General features: G+C 40.4%; 1 protein-coding gene across 1 annotated transcript in view; it reads right to left on the reverse strand.

Moving 5' to 3' along the window:
• Rorb (RAR related orphan receptor B) overlaps window positions 1-21,759 on the reverse strand; it is a 181,962-nt gene that overhangs the window by 21,645 nt on the left and 138,558 nt on the right. Inside the window, exons 5-8 of the mRNA XM_075973660.1 lie at window positions 9,102-9,223; window positions 7,520-7,652; window positions 4,470-4,577; window positions 2,354-2,464 (exon numbers count right to left, since the gene is read on the reverse strand). Of these exons, the coding sequence (XP_075829775.1) occupies window positions 2,354-2,464; window positions 4,470-4,577; window positions 7,520-7,652; window positions 9,102-9,223 (474 nt within the window). The remainder of the gene's footprint in view (window positions 1-2,353; window positions 2,465-4,469; window positions 4,578-7,519; window positions 7,653-9,101; window positions 9,224-21,759) is intronic.

Raw genomic sequence — 21,759 nt, forward strand, 5'->3', positions numbered from 1 at the left:
ATTCCTTCATCGGGTATAAAGCTGATACCATGCTATAATTTATAGAGCACATTTATCAATTTCAAAAGCTAACTTCTGAGTCTGATTTTCCTGTCCCGAATTAAGTGATAGGTAGGTTAATCCCACCTTTCTCCTTTGCTTGCTCCCATACACTTTCATTTTCCTAGCTTTCTCTCTTCTCATCTCCATTCCTTCCTTCCTTTCGGCTTAGAAGCTTTATGCACCATCGTGACAAAGTATAGCTAGTCTAGTATCATTGCCTTGGTTTGCTCAAGAGACTCTGGGAGTCACCAAACGATGAACAAATGCTCATGGAAAAGCACTTGGCCGTGATCCTTCTGAACGTAGTTCAGGGCAGGTGAGAAACCTGATTCTGTAATCCTAGCCAGGCCAAGGACAAGTCAAGCCAAGAGTTAAGCAAATCCTTACATAAGTGAGCACAAAGGACTTCAGTGACAATTGTCAATCAGAATCAATGAAGTTCCCCTTTCCCTTCCTTAAGCTATTTGGGAATAAATAGACAGGAGCTAGTAAGTCAAAAGGCAGAGGAAGGGTGGGGTCTGACCCGAGAGGACATGAACCTCTCTTCCGTCTCCTCTAAGTCTGGCACTATGCCAGGATAACGAGCAGTGTATTTGTATTGCAAAGCCTTGGAGTGTGGGTCTGCTACCAAGGCTGGAAGATTCTCCACTGGGCAGAGAGAGTAAGACAAACAGAATGCTTCCAAACTCTTCAGTGCTCAAGGACAGCATCTGTAGTTTGCAAAAAGGCTAAACCGTTCAATTGGTTTCTAACTCATGGAGATCAACCTAGCCTTCTGGGAGGGTCCTTTCTACTACTCAATCAAGCTGGAGCTGGCATGTCTTCAGCCTCTGCTGCTAGGAGTTTGCTGAGTTCCACAAGCATGCCCAAAGAGAAGGGGACTTTTGAAAGGCTCTTCTTTTGAGTGAGCAGGAGACACAGAGGGGCTGTCTTCTGCATCTGTAGAAGGCATTTTCTATGGAGCAGAACTCAGGGCAGACAACCGAATGCAGCGAGAATACGAAAGGACACTATCTGGCATGCAGTTGCTACTAAAAAGGGGCTTCTGTCACTTTCCAGATCTGTGTTTGTGTTCCTGGGCCTTTAGGTTTTTGATGAAAAGGATCAAATGAAAACCAGAAGCAATTTTTTAAAGACGTGATTGGACGGACTATCAGTGATCATGTTGTGAGCAAGACAGTCTCTGGACAGGAAAGGGCAGAGGTGCCTCTTTGTGACTACAGCTAAGATGATATGTCAAAGATATGATAGAATCATAACCATGTTAAAACTGTTTCTTCCAGTCTTACTGCAAGACGTGAGAATGTAAGTAAAGAGGTTGATCTCGGAGAGAAATGGATTACAGAAATAATTAGTCTTAAAAATGAGGAGGGGTGCATGCTTCATTCAGTAACAAGCCAACAAGAAGCTGTTATGCCACATATCTAACAGACAGTGGCTTGGGTGACTCTGGTCAACAAGGGAGCATGCATTTATTGTCATATTATTTTTATTCTATGATTATACATTATTGAGCTCTTTGTTGTTACACTTTAAGCAGGTCATATACTCTAAAGTACATCTGTTGCTACAGTTTTAGCTGGTCCATAAACGCCACAGCTTTGGAAAAAACAGTTTCTAAAAAGTTATTTTATTGTAGATTTAGAGAAGGTGTGCTGTGCCTCCCCCACCCCCCATTGTAGAGTCTAAGAGTCTATTGTCTTATTTTATCAATGAGGTGACCACAGCTTTGGTGTCACACAGATAAATAAATGATGGCATGCAGCCATGTCTGAGATTCCTCCTCTTCCACCAGGCAAGACTCACTCCACAACTATCCTTTCCCTCAGAAATGCTTAATATTCCTAAGGATATTTGTCTTGAAAGATGATTGCAATGCATTGTGGGTAGAAAAGTCTAAAAATGGTAATTAGGGTCCCTATACTTGGTCTTTCATTTAGACATTTTCTGTTTCACTCTATTGGACTCTACATTTAAAAAAATATTTCCTTTATTCTTAAACTCGAAAAAGAACCCGGCCACTCAGTCAGGCCACTGTTCATTTTTTATTATTTGTTGGGAAACAATTTTGCTTACCTGGATCTGGGGTGATCCCTGCCACATGTGACACTCTTGTTTTAGGGGAAAATTGGCCATTTTAATAATGTGAGACTACTTGCCTTTGCATTGTTCAAAAATATCAAACAATTGCTAGAGAAAATACGGTCCCTTTAAAGTTATTTCTTTAACGCTTTGGCTTGGGAAGGTGTAATTGATGTTAAAGATAGTGAAGCAGGTTTGAAAAGAAGGCAAGGGACCCGTGCCTTCCTACCTGGGGATATCAGAACCGCAGAAGAGAACAAAGCGATCTCCTCCTCAGTCAGCTGCAAGGAACACAGATTCTTCGCAAAGTCAAACGCTTCGTTCACCAGGTCATCAGAACCTAAAAGGATGGAGAAATTTTGAGGGGAAATACTGAACTTGTGAGATGGGGCACTGGAAGGAGCCCCTCATTATCAAGTAGGCAATCAAAGGCTTGCATATTAGACACTCAGACAGGACATTTTAAGTCCCCAGTCTTAAGAAGTGAATGAGGAAAGTGGGCAACAGCTTTGCCAGGTAACTGAAGACAGCCTTAGTGGTGAGGGGGTGAAATACTGACTAGTGAGCACTCCGTGTCACGTCAGCTGGGCACACAACCTCAACTCGACAAGCCTGAAAATATTCCTAGCTAAATAGTTGCAAGTAAGCTGGATTTGATGGCACATGCGTAGCACGTCTGCACTTAGGAGGATGAGGCAGGAGAATTGCAAGTTTGAGGTCAGTCTGGGAGCATGGTGAGACTCTCACATCCATAAAATTTTACCAACATGACTGCCTAGATATGAGCTGACCAAGGACCGTAAAAGGTATGCCAGAGTGGATGAGAGGAAGACCATGAGGCCTCAGCCCTCCACAAAGAATGAGCTACAGACACCTATGGAAGGCTGAGAGCGGGAGGAACAGTTTTCCTCAGCAATTAGTCAAATACCAAATGGTCACACATACAAGTAGCATTACACAGATGGAGCAGGTTATATTTAGCAATTTATATGTATGCACCTATACATATATGTTTGTAATAACAATTAATAAAAAAGGGCACAAATTTGAAAGAGAACGAGGAGGGCTCTATGGAAGGGTTTGGATAGAGGAAAAGGAAGAGAAAAATGGCATAATTATACTATAAGATCAAATATAAAAGAAAAAAATGAAAAGATTTTTTAAATACGGGATTTGAGAATCCTTTAGCTTAATCCACAGTTTTCAGAGAAAACCTAGAAAATTCTATGCTGGGGGTTAGGTAGTGTCATTTGAACTGGCAACATGAGATGTCCACGGGCTTCAAACTGAGACTTCTTACACAATGATAGTGAGCTTCTTTCATTTTGTGCAAACCCACCTCCAAAATCAGATTGATTTTCATTATCTAATTAAATGTCTCATAGGTCAGTTTCTTAGTCATTGTGAATTTTGACAAAATAGCATTGTATCTCTGCACTGATCTCTGTAAATGTTTATTTGATGAAGCTGGAAATATCCCGAAGCTGCCTGCCAAGTCTTTTCCTCCTTTCTTGAAAATCTAGCCTTGAGAAGGACGTGGAGTCATATCAACTGTAGAAGGGGAAAGGTGCCAGCCCATTGGACTTGCTGGTGCTGCCATATCAGCTAACAGCACAAGAGGTGAAAGGCCAGTGGCTTCTTTGGTGTCCATGGATGGATATGGAACAACTGGCCTTATCACTTGTCCAGACCTTTCCTGGCCTCAGCCCATCTTTGCTAATGTTCTCATGTGTGCCTCTTCCTGGCGATTGGATAGGAGGCAACTCAGCACCTCCAAAGACTGACCCTGCTGGTGTGGCCCACAGAGTGATCTAGGGGTCACTCTGATCAGGACAGTGTCAACTGTCTGTGCTCCCAGAAACTCAGAGTCCACAAGCAGATGCACACTCTTCTGGATGGAAAACAAATACAGCAACAGGCTGTTGTGGATTTTAAATATGGTTATTTCTCTTGATTATCTTCACCAATGATTATGAATTAACTTAAGAAACTCGAAGGTCACCCCTATGGGCTCCCAGTGGTCTGTATACTATGCTCTGTAGAGCAGTAAACCAGAAGTTAAGAAAAAAATTGGGGCTGTAAAAAAGTGATCTAGAGTGGACCCAACTCATTTAGCATCAGACTTTGTTTATTTCCACAAGGCCTCAATTGTACCAGTTTTAATAGAGCTCATTGTTCTCTCCTTCCCTTCCTGATTAGGGGCTGAAATTATAGGAACTGGAGAGCTAGATGAAATACTGAACACTCACCCGGTCCAATATTAATCAAATAATGAGATACTAGGCATATCATTAGCTATTTCAGTATAAGTGGGGAAGCTGTGTTGTCATCCAAGAGGAACTTACCTAAGGCTTTGAACATTTGCATTCCTCCATATTTTCCTTCAAACAGAACAGTGTTGTTTAATGGATTGAAGGCACGGCACATTCTCACTAAAACCACTTCCAAGCAACCTATAAGATAAAATTCAAGATTCATATGTGTTTATCATATATCCAACAATAAAATGGTCCTAGTACATAAGAGATGGGAAACTTTTCAGGACTTTAATTTTTTAATACAAGATCTCCCTATGTAGGCTTTAAACTCATGGTCCTCCTGCCCCAGGCCCCAGGGTCTGGGCTATTCTACCAAATCTAGGAACGTTCTTTTTTTTAAAGTAGTAATCTTAGGGGCTAACAAGATGGCTTAGCTGTTAGGAGAACTCGCTGCAATTGTAGAGAACCAAAGTAGGTATCAGCATTCATGTTAGGAAGGTCACAACCACATGTAACTCCAGCTACAGGGGATTCTATATTCTCTTCTGGTCTCTGTAGGTACCTCTACACATGCGGTGCGTGCGTGCACACACACAGAATAATAATTTTAGGAAGACCTTTTGATACTTAGTGTAATGTTTTTCCTAACACTTAGATGAAGAGTTAAAGAGAAAATATATGTTAAAGGTAGCTAATATGGAAGGAAGCAACAACATTTTGTGGGGAGTGGAGCATTTCTTTGGAGTTTTTGACTAATAATAAATTTCACTCCAGCTTTTGAATTTGTAATTGACAAATGGTTCAGGAAAGGCTTGTGTCAGCCTCACATCTAATTTGTGAGCTTTGGGAAAAGGGCTACTACTGGGAAAATTCACCTTTTGGTTTCTCTGCCACATGAAATAGCAATAGGCTATTGGGGGATTTCATTCAGTCTTGCTTCATGTAGAACCAAAGAAAGTTCCCAGCACACAGTAGGTGCTTAATAAATTCATCTACTGCCTTTTTTGTCATCTAAACATCCAATTATATCCAGAAGCACTACTGTTGCACAGTTTCTCCATATTTTGGAGATGTGAGCTTTGCCCCATTTGAAGGTTAGCGACTCCAAAGTCCCAAATTCTCTATGAAGATTGTCCAGTTGGTTGTTGCGCCTATGGTCCCTTTCTTATGTTCTCACTCTATTCTGATGTTTGGGTTTATTTCTTTGCTTTGCTCAATTTCTTTACTATTAGCCTCTGGGTTTAAAGACAGGAGACGATGCACAAATATTAACTCAACATGGTCATCTTGACACCAGTGGGAATAGATATTATTTATTGCTTATCTGCAGTATGGAAGATAGTTTCCTGGGCCCCTTACAGTCATGATCATGGCTGCAGCTTTCACTGACCATTTCAAGCAAATTTTAGTAGCCCCATTGCAGGATTACGGGAGGTTTTAAGGTGGTAAATACCTTTTATACTGGAGACAACATTTATTCAGGAGGCAGAGATGTTAATGACCATATAATTCAGTAATAACAGCCATGAATGGGTGATCTCTGAATCTCAGAAGTGTGCTGAACTGGGTTCCCCTCTAACAGGTTTGGATTCCATGGGCTGTGATGGTGGCTGCCTCTCTGAACTGTTGGAAAGCTTCTTTGCTGCATGGGATACAATTCTTAGTTCGGAGTTCTGTGTTTCGAGTTCCATCCTTTGTTTTAAACATCAGGACACTGCTGTCTTAAGGTGTCAGTCCAAGTTTATACATCAAATGGATCAGATTTTATTTGTTATTTTTATTTTTATTCCACACTTTCTAAACTCATCAAGAGGTAGAAGTCATAAGGTACCTTTGACCCTGGGTGGTCTTTCATGGTGGCGTTAACTGATAGAGGATGGTATTCACAACCCATTGTGGCTTCTTAAGTTAAGTTAGAAGACTCTAAGAATGCCTGGTGTGTAGTTTTGGACTTTTAGCTCCCAGAGCCCTGTGTCTATACTGCCTGGAAGTCCAGGCTTTCTGTGGAGATGATATTCTTACAGAACCAGCAACCGAGGCCCAACATCAGAGCCTTTGCCAATGACAGTTTGTCATCCAGCACGGACAGTCCTCCACGTGAGGGAGAAAGTGGGTTCTCCTGTCCGAATGGGAATTGCCTCAGTGTGCAAGAAAATAAACATAGTAGGGACAAGCCATTTGCTATAAACTATAGCTTTGAGAGCAAGATAAAGAAGTAATTCTTTAGCTAAATTTTAGGACGGCTAGGTAACTGATAATGATAGAATTAGTGCCTGAGTCAACATTCTTGCCGGTTTATATTATTGGTTAAGGAATCAACATTATGTTACCATAACAACTATGTGTGGCCTGTAGTCCAACACCAGCTTTATCATGATTTGTGATATTGAACGCAACCTTTGACCCTTCTTTATCTTTACAATCTTTGCTTCAAGTATGAAATGATGCTGATGTCATAAGAATAAACGAGACATGCAAATGTGAAGACATGTTCATGGGAAAGGGATGTTATTTCCATTGTGGAAAAGTCCAGGAAGATGAACCCAAATGCTACTGTGTTCTAATTTTCTTTTCAAAGGGTTCCAAGAAAGACAGAAGTTTTTGTTTCTGCTTTTTATTAAAAAATATTATGTTGAGTTCCTAAGGGTCTTCCTGTATGTTAAAGAGAACACTAGAGAAGAGGAAGGAAGAATCCCCACGCAGAGGAGTTTCTTCCGGTAGATGCCTGCTGGAGGCTATTCTTATTAAAATGATTGGAAGTGACCACGGAGGCTGAGCCCAGCCAGCCTGGATGTTTTTGTTCTCTTGCAGAATGCAAGGAGCTGGTTTTAGCGCCAGCTCAGCAATTCAGCCACCTTGACATGCTAATTACTTTCGCTGCCTGTCAAGCTGGGCACCTCAACCTCCGCAATTAATAGCTAGCTCTACTTTCAATAAGCAAAATTGTATTTGACTTCAAAGGGGGAAATGAATGAATATCAGGGCATTTTTATTACTAGGTTTCCTTAGGGAGTTAGCTGACAATGTAGGTGGTAAAACGGCTTACCCGTGGAAGCAGGGTTTTTAGGACCATCAGAGGGCGGAGGGCTCAAACAGTCCCTGTCTGAAACAGGCCCCCGCAGGTCGGCCTGGCTCACCTGACTTCAGCAGTAAAATCTGGTCGTTCTGACACAGCTCCATGAAGCCTGTTATCCGCTTTGCGAACTCCACCACGTACTGGATGGCATGGGTGATCTGGATGGCGCACTGCTGCCACAGAGCCTCCCTGGACTGAAGCAGAGGACACAGACCTTGAGCTGAGCGCCTACGCGGAGCTGATGAAATGCGCATGCCCAGTCACACTGGTCACTGCCACCCAAGGTGGGGAATCAAGAGATGGCTTTTCTTTCTCTTTTGAATTATGCCAATTCCATTGTGCTCAATTGTCAAAAGTATCTAATTTACCAAAGCTAAGTCAGGAGAAGCAAGGTTTATAGAATGCAAAATAACTATTTTCCCCATTTCTTACAGCAACAAACTTCCTCTTAGTTTGCTAGTTAAAAACAAACCCCATGTTGATGAATAGTGATTTTATCCTAGCATCTACCATAATACTGTTTTTACGGGAACCTGGTCAACAATGAACATAATATCTTTATGTTATGTTCTTTCCCCAGAATTTAAGAAAAAAAAATTCTGATGTTCTGGTTGTCATTTATTTTATGGGGGGAGGTAGAAAGTTTCACAATGTAGCCCTGGTTGGCCTAGAACTCAATGTGGAGCTCAGAGGCCTCAGATGCAAAGAATCCTTCTGCCCTGGTCACCCGAGTGCCAGAATTGCAGGCAGAAGCCACCAAATGAATCAGAAATTTTTTCCTTTGTATAAGAGAAATTCCATAGGAAAGATAGGAGTTCAAATCAAGTCACTCTAATAAGTAATATAGGACCTCAAATGTATTTTACTTCTTTAGTTATTTCTATTTGAACTAAGAAACTTAAATCTCTGTGACTTTGAAGTCTACTTTCTATAGATCTTCTTTCGTATGTCTCTATAATTGTGCAAAAGAAGCAAGAATTAGGTCACCATGTTGTTTAAATCATACGTTCAGATAAACACATTTGCTTCACTAAATTTTCAACTGGTAGAACTGGTTGGTTTTTGGCAGTCTCAGTCCCAAAGTCAAATTATAAGAATCCTTAGGCCTTAGGAACAGCTTTTTTCCCTTAATATGTCTAATGTACTTAGAGAAACATGGCTGTTACTGATAGTACGGGGTGAACTGCACCTTTGTAGGGCCATTTTCAAGAATGTTGAGCAAGAAGAAAATGTAGAACGTTTTGCTCCCTGTGTTTGTTTAGCAACCTTGGGCATCATTTTTGGCAGTGATCGTCTAAACACTTCTTTTTGGCTTAACCCATGCTACTAGGAGAAGTCCCTCATCTGACAAAGGCATCATCTCTCTTGTCGTTCAAATGGGGCCATGACTTAAATCAAGGTAGTTATGCCTTCTAGGGAACTTGTGGCAACAAGTGGACATTTTTGGTTGCCACAACTGTGTGAAAGTTGGTATATTATAGATACTCTCAGTCAGTAGAAACCAGAGAGGCAGCAAATTGTCCCTACAATGCACAAGGTAGTCCAACAGCCAAGAATGCTGAGGCCAAACACGTCAATAATGGTAAGATAACGAAACAAGAAATGGGCAGTCACAGACACAATCCCCATGGTTCCCAGAGTACCTTGCTTTGATACGCCTTTATTTCCTCATAGGTGTGGGTCTGCCACGCCAGCTGATGCAGCTCTTCCATTGTGTACTGGCATGTCTCCAGATGGGACTTGATGATGTTCTGTGCAATTCGATCTATCAGAATAAAACAGTCATTTGAGGTTTTGTGAGTAAAATCATTCTACTCCAAGAAATGATTCCTAGAAGATGCTTATCTTCCAGTTAAAAGTTTCTCATCTCCTTCCCTGGTGATAGGTTTGGCGAACAAGTTGTAAAGCATTCAGATAACTGTTTGCCTTTAAAACACATATTAAATTTCCCTGTTGTTCACTTTCTGACTGACAGTTTCTAAACAGTTTAGCACACCCATTCCAAAAACGCAAACATGTTTTGAAAAGCACTGAAATAATTTTATACCAGAAAGAGGAGATTAAATACACATAAATGTTTCATATTTAAAATCAAATAAAAATAATACAATGAAAGAGAAAGATGTTATGCATAGAAGGGAAAACTAAGTAGAAAAACAAAACTTCATCCGGCGACATGTGTTTTTATCTCTATTTATGGCTATGGGCATCTTTCACAGTTACCACCAAGGACAGGGTAGATATGAAATAATGTCGGCCTGCGAGCAGGTAACTAATAATGTTCATGATGACATTAAATTCATCTTATAAAATTTTCATATGATATTTCTGTCAGAAAATTATAAATAAGGAAACAATCATATCAACCAAAGGGGAGTTGGCAGATTATCTTTTGGGCTGTTTGTCTCAGCTAAGATGTATTTTATATTCTGTCTTAAATTGCTGTTATTTTGGCTTTGGATGAGCAATAGAATTGGACAGGAGAGCACTCCTGAAAACTAGCTAGGAGTTGCCTGTGTCAGATGGAGCTGGCTGGCTGTCCTTTACAGTCCCACACGCTACTTGACCACATGGAAAAGAGGGAAGCCTGAAAAGCCCAAGGACTCGGGGTTCTCGTATGTGGGGTGTGCATGGAATGAAGATGACCAAGCCCATCTAGTCACTGCTGTTCTTGCAGAAGCTTTCTTGTATTTAGGTGCTTTGGGCAATGTAAGCTTGCGGTTTTTTTTTTTTTCTAAATGGTTTTACTTTGTTTCTCTGGATAGACCTCAAAGTAATGTCAGTGCCTTCTCTGCACCTCATTGTATTTCTGGTGTATGTGGTGTGAAGCTGTTTCAGTGACACAGGGGATGAAAAAATTTAAACTATGCTTCTAGTGAACTTTCTAAATGAAGTTCTCTTTAGTTGATTGGAAACTTCGAGTCAATAGTAGCTACTGTTATTACTGGCAGGACATTCTATGTGCTTTCTCGCCAGGGAAGTAGTATGCAGAGTTGAATGGATATAAAAGAGGGTTATTTGCTATTTCAGTCAGTCTCCTAATGGGAGGCATTTCAATATATGTTAGCATTTTTCAAACGAGAACTATGAAGTGACAGAGATAAAGATGCTGCAGAATGCTAACTTACGATGACGGTCGTATTCTATTGGCTTCAACATCAACATTTCTAGCTGTTTAGCATATTACATTACAAAATCCTTTCCTTATAAAAAAAAAATCTATATTCCAAGTGTATTGACTATCCTCCCATGTTATAAAGAAGGGTGGGAATTACTCTCGACATTATATTAAAATAGATTGGTAAGTCATGGTTGATTATTTTTCAATTTCATTTGGGGAGTCTAATTATTTATATTCTAAAAATTAGATATCTGTTCCCCAGTAGTTATGCAATGAAAACCTGACACTAAAGCTTTACAGTCTTCAGACCCAGAGTGGCTTGTTTTCATCTTCAAAGGCGTACTGATTTGTTAGTGACTCACAGGCTGCAGATTTATAAGCAGAACTAGAATTACTACTTAAAATTGCCCTGTGGATGATGAACTATTCTTCTGGGTTATCTTCTAGGAGGTATGGAGAAAGTTTAAGAATCCTCTGGTCTTCTACTACTTGACACTCGTAGTTTTACAGAGCATCGAAGAAGAGCACAGGGACCATCAATGTGTGGAAGGACTGAGAAGACTGGACATTAAGTCTACACATTCACTTCAGGACTTGGTTGCTGGAACACTTGTAGCCAAGGCTTCCCTGCCTCTCTGTGGCCTCCTGCAGCGGGGCTGGCTGGTCATACAGGGATTCTCCCTCCTGGTATTGAGTCCTGATTCTAACTAGGCTGATAGTGTGCTTATTTTTGTGAAATTGTCTCTCTCAGACTCTTCAAGACTCTGAGATTTCCAAGAACTAGAAAACAACATTATGTGTTCACTTAACAAATACTCTTTTTTTAAAAAAAAATAAAACTGTTATTATATATTTAAACAAAACAAACATTGATTTTATCTTTTAGTATCTACTCGGAGTATTATAGTATGATGAAATAAATTCCCTTAATTATTGGAGGGTCCTCAAAGAGAAAGTGCTCAGTTCTTTCTGGGGGAAGAAGAAAATAGCAAACAATCTGAAGGGTGATCTTAGCTGTGGCAAAGAGAAGGAAGTGTTGAAGTGTCTGAGGAGCATGTGAGTGGAGTCAGGTTGTTGTGAAAATGCAGGTCAGATATAAGTTGCTCTGGACTGACTCATGGCAGAGGGGGGCCAGTAGGTTTGGACGTAAGACAATTCTGAACAAAAATAAGCAGGACTAGAAGACATGGCAGCAAAACAGGAGCATCAACAATAGGAGGAGCGTAACTGTGGCTGACTTACTATAAAGGTTTGACAATGTCCATACATCAATACATCTACCATTTTTTGTCAAATATCCACCCTAACAACCTTGCTTACCCTCCCTTGATTGACTAAGGTTTTGAGAAAGCTAGGGTTGATCTTTTGATTGATAACCTTAAAGCCTAAGCATTCAGAATGGAGAGAAGGGAGCATCATGGATGGACTATAATTTCCCACATCCTTGTGGTAGGAAATAAGTCAAATGTCTTTTGAACATAAGGCTCATACGTGCCAATGAAGGCAGTGTGCGGGACAGCTATGTGCGGAAACTCACTTGGTCCTTCCAGGGCTCGGGTCAATAAAGCACAGGGCAAAGCTATTCCTGGTTTTTAAAAGAGTATGGGCAGAGGGCTCGTTCTGTCCTTTACAAAGACGCTTGAACATCAGAGCAAGATAGTTTTCTTGGACTGAGAGTCTGCAGTTGTGAAAAGGACTTAAAAAGAGAGGACAAAGGAGAGACAGTGAGTGCAGTATGCTAAGTTCCTGCTGGGAGCCAAAGGAGCTTCAAGAGTCCCTGCCTGGAAAAAGAGAAAAGGTAATAGCAGATGCTGTCCCCTCCAGGGACCAGCCACATGAGAAAGTCCAGACAAAGGAGGCTGAGGAGAAAGAACAGAGGAGACAGAATCTTACTGGGCAATCACACACCCTTCATCTCCTACCCTGACTTGGATTGCAGCTACTTCTCAGCAGTTGGCTTTTATTGGTTTCTTTAACTAGCTCAGGCTGAAGATGGTACGCGTTGAAAGAGGAGTTGTCGTGAGCTGTGCTAGGATAATGAGTTCCACAGGAATATGACAAACTCTGCCTTGTCTAGAGGTGGCGCTCTCGGACCCTACACTTTCTGAGATCAGGAAGAGGGAGGAAGGTGATTTAGGACAGCACAGCTGCAACCATTCTGTGAAGACCCTGTGGGCATGCTCAGTCGAGCAGTGGTTGCTAAGTTCACCGAGAGTCTGAAAGCTTCTTTAATTGCCAATAAAATGATGTTGAAGAGCGAGAGACACAAAATATGCTTAGTCCTGTCTTCTGCTCTCAATTACAAGGAGGGACGGTGCTGGTTCTGGGGCAGATTAGGGAAACTGGGTGTGTGATTACAGGTTAATATTGAGTTTATAGTCCTTATTTTGTATTAACTTTATGAAAAATATCTCTCTGACTTTCATGTATTTTCCCATAAGGATAAACATACATTTTTCCCTTTTTGGTGAAATTACACTTAGATTTATATTGTAGTTCTGATTTTTTTTTTAGGGGGAAAGCTTATTAGAATCCATGTTTTAAAATTAGTTAATAGAACTTGTAAATTCATAAATGAATTAACTAAATGAGACAAAAATTACAATGGGTAATTCACATGAGATAATAATCCATGAAAACTCTCTACCATTTTTGGTGAAAAGATATAAAACAATATTACTAAGTTGTCACACTTACCCAAAAGTCTTAAGGGTAATCGGAACTCTACTTATGATGTGGGCAATGAGAGGAGAGAAATTAAATTTTTGAAGGGGAAAATGGAATAAAAATGATGGTAATTCTCTGTAGTGTATGCAATAATTATGGAAGCCTGGGGCTGGAGTTAACCTCCTTCCTAGATCTTCAGATGGTCTAGGCCTAAATAATCCTGTAGGTCTCTCTTTGGTCTCCATCTATGTCTTAGTCTCACTGCCTCTGTCTGTCTCTGTCTCTCTCCCTTGCTCTCTGACTTCCACCTTCTCATCCATCTTGAGTACTTCTCACTGTAATGTATTCAATGAGTCAAACTGAAAAGGAACCCCTTTCAGGCCCTCTCAGCATGGTGTGGTTGAGATGGGGGAGAGTTCACACAGCCAGACAAAGTTTTAAAGGTCAGGCATTGTGGATGGCACAAAAAAAGATGTCTGGAAAATATTTTGAAGCAAAATTACAGGAATGTATGGAAAACAACTTACTTTTCTTGCATACCAATTCAACAGTAAAGCAAAGTTTAGAAATGAATCACCCATTGCCAGGTTCAATGGGTAGCAGGCCACCTCTGCTTCAGCAGGGGAGGAAACTGACAGCCAAGGTGACAATTTCATGTTTGTAGCTGTGATGTTATAAAACAGGGACCAGCTTGCAGCTCCTAAAATAGCCAATGACCTTCTGCAGCTCTGATTCCAACCACTCAGCGGGTTTTTTTTTTCTTCTTCTTCTCCACCAAAGTGGCTTATTTTAGCTCTCACTAGACATTTCAGGGAATGGGGGCTATACTGTCTCCGTCGTGGGTCCCGCATCCCACAGGTGCTTTCATTAAGATCTCAGGTTCTGGGAGTGTGGGGAGTTGAGCATGTCTTTATAGACTGCTGCTATTAGTATGATTACCAAGAGCACCCTGGTCTAACTGCACCAAGTAGAGGAGATGTGGGTACTCTCTATGGCTCTGGAGGGCTGGCACCTGAACTTCCCAACCCTCTCCTCTTCCCTCCCAAGAGAATGGATGGTTTGTTCTCAGCAAGCTAGACCCCCCCCCCCCAATTTGGTTTCTTTTACAAGAGTTTTTTTTTGGGGGGGAGAAATATTTTTATTAAAATACTCTATTTTATATCAATCAAAGAGATTAATGGATCTTTAATTTGCAATTTGCCTTAAGGATCTAAAGAAGGGCTGAACAGTCTGCGTAGTTTATGCATGTGACTAGTGTGGATGTGAATTGCTTAGGGGATCTGCTTTGAATTAAAGCCACGCTATCTCCATGGACTCTCTGAAGGCAAGTTTAAGCCCCCGTGTGAGGTTTCATTGTATCAAGGTTCCCCAGACTCCATGCTTTGTGAGGGCAACTAGGATACATTATTAAACCAGCTGGCTGGAAGGTGAAGCAGAGAATGAAATGCACCTTTTGCCTTTTGCCAGTGAATCACGCTTTCTACCTTTCTGTTGTTCAATAGAACAAGGGCAGTGGTTTCTCATCGACGATGACGTGAGAAGACACCGTGTTGGTTAAGACCTTTCCGATACTTTGAATTTCTATCCGGAACACAAGACCTTTAAGCATGAATAGAATTAAAACACTAGTAACACTGAAGCTTAAATGTTCGGTCTATTTGTGATCCAATTGCCTTTGACGAAACAGAAGTTTTAGCATTTCTGGTTTGTATTCTTTTCAGTGGGAGGTTGCAACAATAACCTATGTGTTGTTTGTTGGCTCAGTCCATTGTTGGGCCATCATTACTCTCCCCAGTAAGTCATAGTAGCTTCGAGTTTGCTTTTCACGTGAGTTCTATTGTTAACTCATATCAGAGTAGCAGAATTGATTTTTTTACTTTATGTAGACCAGCACCAAAAGATGCTCAGAGTTTTTAGAAAATAGTATCTTAACAAAATATGAGGTTATACTTTTATAGTTTTTATAATTGATATAGTTATAGAGTGCTGAGAGTATGACAAAACACAATATATGTAATAATGAAGCAAAGAATAGATCAGATTAATGTAAGTAATGATAATATGTGACAAAGACTGGCTGAACAGATGACTAGAAATTGATAATATTTTCTTAATATTCAGAAAGACCTTGCCATGTACAACAGCTTTTTGACAGAAGGTGGCAAGGGGAGAAATTGATAAGAATCAAAAGAGCATGTGCAAGCTTCCATATTTTAGCTGAGCTGATCCAAAATGCAAAAAAAAAGGAGCAAAAACATATTAACTGCCTAAGAGGATGCTTTCTCATTGCTGGCTAGTTGAAAGCTGTTTTGGATCATGCATCCTTTGTTTTATTTCAACAGTGCATGTCTAATTTTTGGGAAATTAGGGTTTTCTTTCTTGAAACAGTTGACAAAATTGAGAAAGAATCTATTATGAAAACATTCCATTTCAAAATTAACTTTCAAAGTAAAAGACCTCCTCTACAGAACAAGGGGGAAAGAGGAGCGTGTTTAAGTGTCTACAGCTACCCAGTTTTCAGGCAGCTGTGTTCGAAGATGGGGAAGTCAAGAACAACCCCTTCCCAACTTCTAATTTATGTTTTTGAGAAAGTCAATTAATCTCTCCCAGTCATGGTTCCGTCGACAGGAGAGTTTAGCCACGGTGACACTCTCTCTGGCTCTGGGAGACAGAGTGACTGGAATCAGAGAGACGGACTGGCACATTTTGTTCCATTTGACTCATGCAAGACACATCCTACTGAGCTAAAGGGAGAGAAGGGACCCCAGCTTTAAAGGCAAATGGAATTCTGGCATGAAAGACACAGACAATGGACTGCAAACTTCACCAGAATCCTTGCTGACTCCCCTTTAAGAACTACACCTCCCCATCCTGCCCAGAGGATGGTTAGAGGACCACAGATGACGAAATCTAATTATAAAAATTGCTCAGGGCCATCATTAGGATTGATGTTTATTATCCGAATTTTGTTGACACATGGATTGATCGTTAATTTAGACAGAAGCAACCCTTCCTTCTCAGTGCATATTTGGAAGTTTAGTCAATATATTTCTGACCTTTAGAACAAAAAAAGCAATTTAGAGGTAACCTTTGGAGCCCACTTTTATATGTTAAGCGCTTATGTTAAATCTTAAAAAAGTATCTTGATTGTTTTATTAATTGGTTTAATTAAGTGATCTAAATGCTTCTTAGGTAGTCTGGGATAAAACTGGCCAAAGTGTTCTAGAACAACCTGCTTACAAAGGAGCTAACAGTTCCTTATTTACAGAACAGGTCTCTCTAGGCTTCATACCCAGGGCTCAAGTTTAATGGTTAATTTGTTCACCTTAGTATTGGGGGCTTGTCAAAAGGAAGCTTACATCCCAAATTAAAGAAACAAAATAAAACTTTCCAATTCAACAAATTTCTCTGCACCTTGACCATCACAAAAATAAAGGCTCTTCTAGTTGGTGGATAGCCCTGTGCTAGGCTAGTGGTTCCAAAGTTACCTCCATCAACTTAATGACCAATAGGCGTTTCTTGCTTTCATGGCCATGGTGGTATTTTTAACTCTAACTACCTCTTTCAAAAATGGGTACTTGAAAACAGAGCAAAGTCTGCAGCATCCCAAGCAGCGGTAGAGCCACCATCAAGGCTTGCAATCTGGTGAAAGCATGGCTTGCTGCAGCATAATACTCAAAAATGCAATTCTGCGCGGTGTTGTCAGCAAAAGTCATTTCAAAGGTTACCTTGTGGGTCCCAGCATCCCTTTCTATAAGCCAAGTTAGACCATCCTGAAATCGTTCCCTTTCCTTTCTGCAGAACATTTCATATCTATGATGACTTTTGAAATTGAGTGTATAAAATGGAATTGCCTTTCCAATAGCTTTTCAATGCTTTTTTTTCTTGCTGGTGGATTTAAGAATCTTATGAAGTTTTGAATCCCAAGTCAAAAAATTAATCCTAAAATAGTATTTCTAGGGGAATTTCACTGAAGATCAACTTTTCACAATTTTTTAACTCAAAATTGAAAAGGTGCATTAGAAGTTTTCCTTACACTAGTAAATGTTAGCACATTAGAAAAGCTGTATTGAGTGGTATGAACATTTATGTACTGTAAATAGATGTACATGTTCATAAATGCTTGAACTGACCTTGTATGTTTGTGCTGATTGCAGTAGAGACAAAACTTTACATTTGCTTAGAGCCTCCCTACTCTCAATATGCTTTGCGTAGTTTCCGAATTATGGGAAATCGGTGCCCTAAGTGTGACAGCAGGTGACCTCGGCATCATCACTAGGTGATATTTGTAGTCTTTGAGTGAGGGTTTATTAAAGGATATTTAGAAAGGTGGATTTGATTGACCAGTAAAAGCAGCTACAGAATCTGTTGTCCTAAGTACCATTTAAAATAATTCATGATCATGGACCAGTTGGAATAAGTTCTAATCATGGTCAGCCCCAAAGTTTGTGGCAATCAGGGAATTTTTTTATTTATTTACTTTTGAATAGAAGATTGAATGCCTTAGCTAGGCAGACATTGGGAGGTGTCTGTGAGTGCTGAAAGAACACGATGATGTTTGTGTATCACAGGGGCCAAGTATGTCTCTTTCCAGTGACCGACCCAGGCGGCACTCCTCAGGAGTTAAGAACAGACGTTCACTCCGTGATCAGATTTGTTTTTCCCTCAGTGCTACAGATTGCACAGTGGCTCACAAGTCCTTCCTTACTATTCTCCTATGCTCTCCCCATTGTAGTGGCTGAAACAAAGGTTGCCTGTGTGTACTGCCAAAACTCTCCGGAAGGTGAGAAACTGTGGTCCTTTGAGGTCATTTTGTCCAGTTGTCTTTCCTTTTCAGAATGGGAGACTGAGCCTCACAAAGCCGAACATTTGGAACAAGCACACATGGAATAGTAGGTGGACCTGTGATTTCAAATCTCAGTGTATTTTTCTCTAAATGCCTGCAGACTCTGTGGCCGGAGTGAGTGGGAGAGGGGGTTACAGGACATTTACAAGACAAACTTCAAGGCAAGAAAGGATAAACAAGGCAGACTGGATTTTCCTTTCGGCAGAACATTTGAATGCTTTCCTTGTAGATTTAGTGTCCTGTTGGTGTTAAGGACCCACTAGACTGTTGCTCTAAATCGAACGTGACTTGTGCTTGTGCAGGTGTTACCAGAGGACATAGATATCCCACAAGCTGCAACTTGTATTCTCTGTGTCACGTTCCCACAGGAAGTTAAATAATGGCCATTACAAAACACATACTTAGAAAAGTCCACACGGTTAAAAGGAGCTGCTTTAAGTCCATTGCATCTACTCAGAGTTCTTAAAGTCATCATTTGAAATGTATAGAGAAGTTTGCAAAATGAAGCACCCTGAGCAGTATCCTTTGGTTGTCTCTGTAGCTTCAACAGTCTGAAGCCATACATTACAGAGACTAGATGGCTTTAGGCTCATCTCATGTCGTCTCCTCTATTCAGACTCGGTTATGTAATAGACATATCCAAAATGAGGCTTATTTCTATGTTTGTTACTTAAAACTCCAGATTCCACGAATAGAACACAAAGGGACTACGAGAAGAAATCCATTTTAACACTATGTGGGAACAATGAGACCAGTGAGTCCACGTTTCCTTGTCTCTGTCTGGAGGGAAACTCAGCAAAATCCCGGACCCAGGGGATAGGTGTGGAAGGCACCCTCTGCCTCAGCATTGTACTAGTCTAAGTACATATGTGCATATATATTCACATGCATTATATATATATATGTATATACACATTCATTCTTCTTTCTTTTGCCTTTTAAAAACCTTTGGCTCCTTAAAATTGTCTTGTCTGGAACCTTCTAGATACCTTGTCAATCATCTTTCATCTTAAATGAGCTTTTTTTAGAGTATAATCCCTGTAGCATCCCCCGAGCATTGGAGAACTGTGGTGGTAAGCGAAAAACCAGTGGTTCCGTTTTGATTTTTTTCTGCTCACTTGCTGAGAATCCTTTGCCTAGCTATTCTTCTCTATCACCAGCCACACAAAATTTTATTCCCGGAGACATAAGACATCCATCACACCAGTTTGAAGTAAATTCCCAGCCAGGCCCTGTCAATACTGAGGCCTAAATATTAATTTGTGGTTGACTTCCAGCCTCTTCTTATTTCATGGTTTCTTCTTCTCCTGGGAGTTTGAAAAGCCCAGAGATAGATTTTTGAAATATTCTTTGTTGTTTCTGTTCTCTTAACTGTATTTTGCTTTTCAGCCTCAAAATTCTGAGACTAAAAAGTTTCCTAATAAGAAAATAAGAAGAGGTCTGAGTATCTGATATTCACCATCTCCCATACCTTCATGTCCTGGATCATTTAGGACTTAGGTTCCACGACAGCTTAAACAAATAACTTACTTGGTTTAGCATACTGGGATTGAACAAAGGGTCTTATGCCTGCTAGGCTGGTGTCTTGCTGCTAATGGCCAGTCTATTCTATTCCAAATTGTAGTTATTTCTTTTGACATCTATCATTTAGATGATGAGAATAGACTCTAAGTTTTGCTTATTTCCGGTGGCTGCAATATTGCAAAAAAAAGAAATTCCTCAAAGCATGCCCAGAAGTCAATGGTAGCAAAAATCAGTTGTTTAAGTTAGAATTGAGCTTTACTGGTTAACGAACTCTGTACCTCAGAAAGCAAGAATTTCTGACCCTTAACCTCAACTAGAGGCTTTCTCACAGGTGACCTGAAGCAGGGGTGAGACTCCTTCTGACTGAAACGTGTGGAAAGATTTCACATTTTTTCCCCCATAGAAGCCGTTATCATCAGGATTCTTATTTCAGGAAGTGTGAGTTCCTCGGGCACCTCTGGTGAAAGGTGTGTTTGATTTGGGCTCATTCCTGACTTTAATAACATGTATAATTGACTTGATGATTTATATGCAGTTGTTTGAAATGTTAAGCTGTAGTTCATAAATGAGTATTTACCCAAAATTTCAAAGCTGTGGGGCCTTATTGAACACAGGCTCATCTAAAGCCTGGTTTGAAAGAAAGATCTATTCATAAGGACTGCTTTCAGCATAATGGTGGGACTACATGTTCCTTACCCTCTCAGAAACCAGAGGGAGCAGTCAGAACCAGCCGCCATGAGTGATGCTCAGGAATGTCTTAGTGACCCAGAGTCTTAGATTCACCATTTAAACTGTGGCTAAGCTCGGATTTTCTCTTTTGTCTGTACAGGACTTTTTCAGCGACAACATGCCACCCACCAAGTGGTTCATATGTCTAATGATCAAGTCAAGTCAAAAGGTCAGCAGAAAACCCTGTGAACTTTATGTAATGTCACCTAGAAAGATGCCAGCGGCATCAAGTGCCAAGCAGTGCCAATGAGCTTCTGAGTGGTTAGTCGCTTAACAGGAGAAATTACACTATAAGGTCTAAAAGAATGACTTTTGAGTACTTGGACCTGGGCTCAAATTTGTCCTCTGGTTTTACTAAGAATCTGACATCTAGCCTCAATGTTTTCTCCTATAAAATGGGTATACAGTCATTCATCAGTCAAGCCAAGACTTCTTAAAAAATTAAAAGTAGAGTATCATTTAACACAATGGGTACTTAACCAAAGGAGATTGTACTGCCTATAATAGCTAGGGATATTATGTAATAATCACAATATTGATTTTACCATGATAATGATAATTCTTAGAAATGGAAATTAATAGCTTCAGAGTTATAAATATCTACTCATTTCTCCCCCTGACATAAGATAAATGACTATTATTAGTCCAGGTTTGGAGCTAAGACTCATAGACATAAAATAAAAGATCGCAGCTTGAGTGAACCAGAGTACATCACCGTTCTCTGCTGCCTTCTTGCACAGTGATGCTCGTATGGACTCAGTGTTGTAGTGACATGGATGGCAAGTTTTAGATAGCTCATTAAAACAAGGCATCCGTCACCGTGCTGTGGCCTTGCAACCCCACACACCTAGATCCATACACATGGAATGGGTTTGTGTCCACTAGGTGGCATTGCTGTTTTAACAAAATCTGAGCAGAGCCAATATTTAGGTTTAAGAGTCTGTTACAATTGAGAGTACTCATAGGACACTTCTAATTTCCCCCTTAAAGTCTGATGAGAATTTAGAGCACATGTAGAGATCCGTACAGACTAGTGATGTCTTGAAATAATTATGAAAAGTTCTCTTTGGGTGTCAGAGTCTCTGCGGGAAGCCCTGATGAGATGTGATGTGCAGCTATCTGGTTCTCTTCTATCAGATCATAGGAAAATAGGCTGAGGGCCAGAAAGGGAAGTGCTTGCCCACAGGAACCCAGAGCCAATGGTTTTGTCTGCAGCATTCTTACCATAATTTCTATTGATGATAAGTCATAAATAAACCGTGAAAGTGTCCCTTTTGCATATGAGGCCAAAGATTGCTAAGTATTTCCCAGTTTTAATTTCATTAGGAATTAAATGTATGTTCCATCCCAATCCTACACTCGAGAACTTGCATATTAAGTGGTATCATACTTTGTTCTGACACACCCCTTTAGA

Source organism: Microtus pennsylvanicus, chromosome 5 (assembly GCF_037038515.1).
Source record: "Microtus pennsylvanicus isolate mMicPen1 chromosome 5, mMicPen1.hap1, whole genome shotgun sequence".
NCBI lineage: Eukaryota > Metazoa > Chordata > Mammalia > Rodentia > Cricetidae > Microtus > Microtus pennsylvanicus.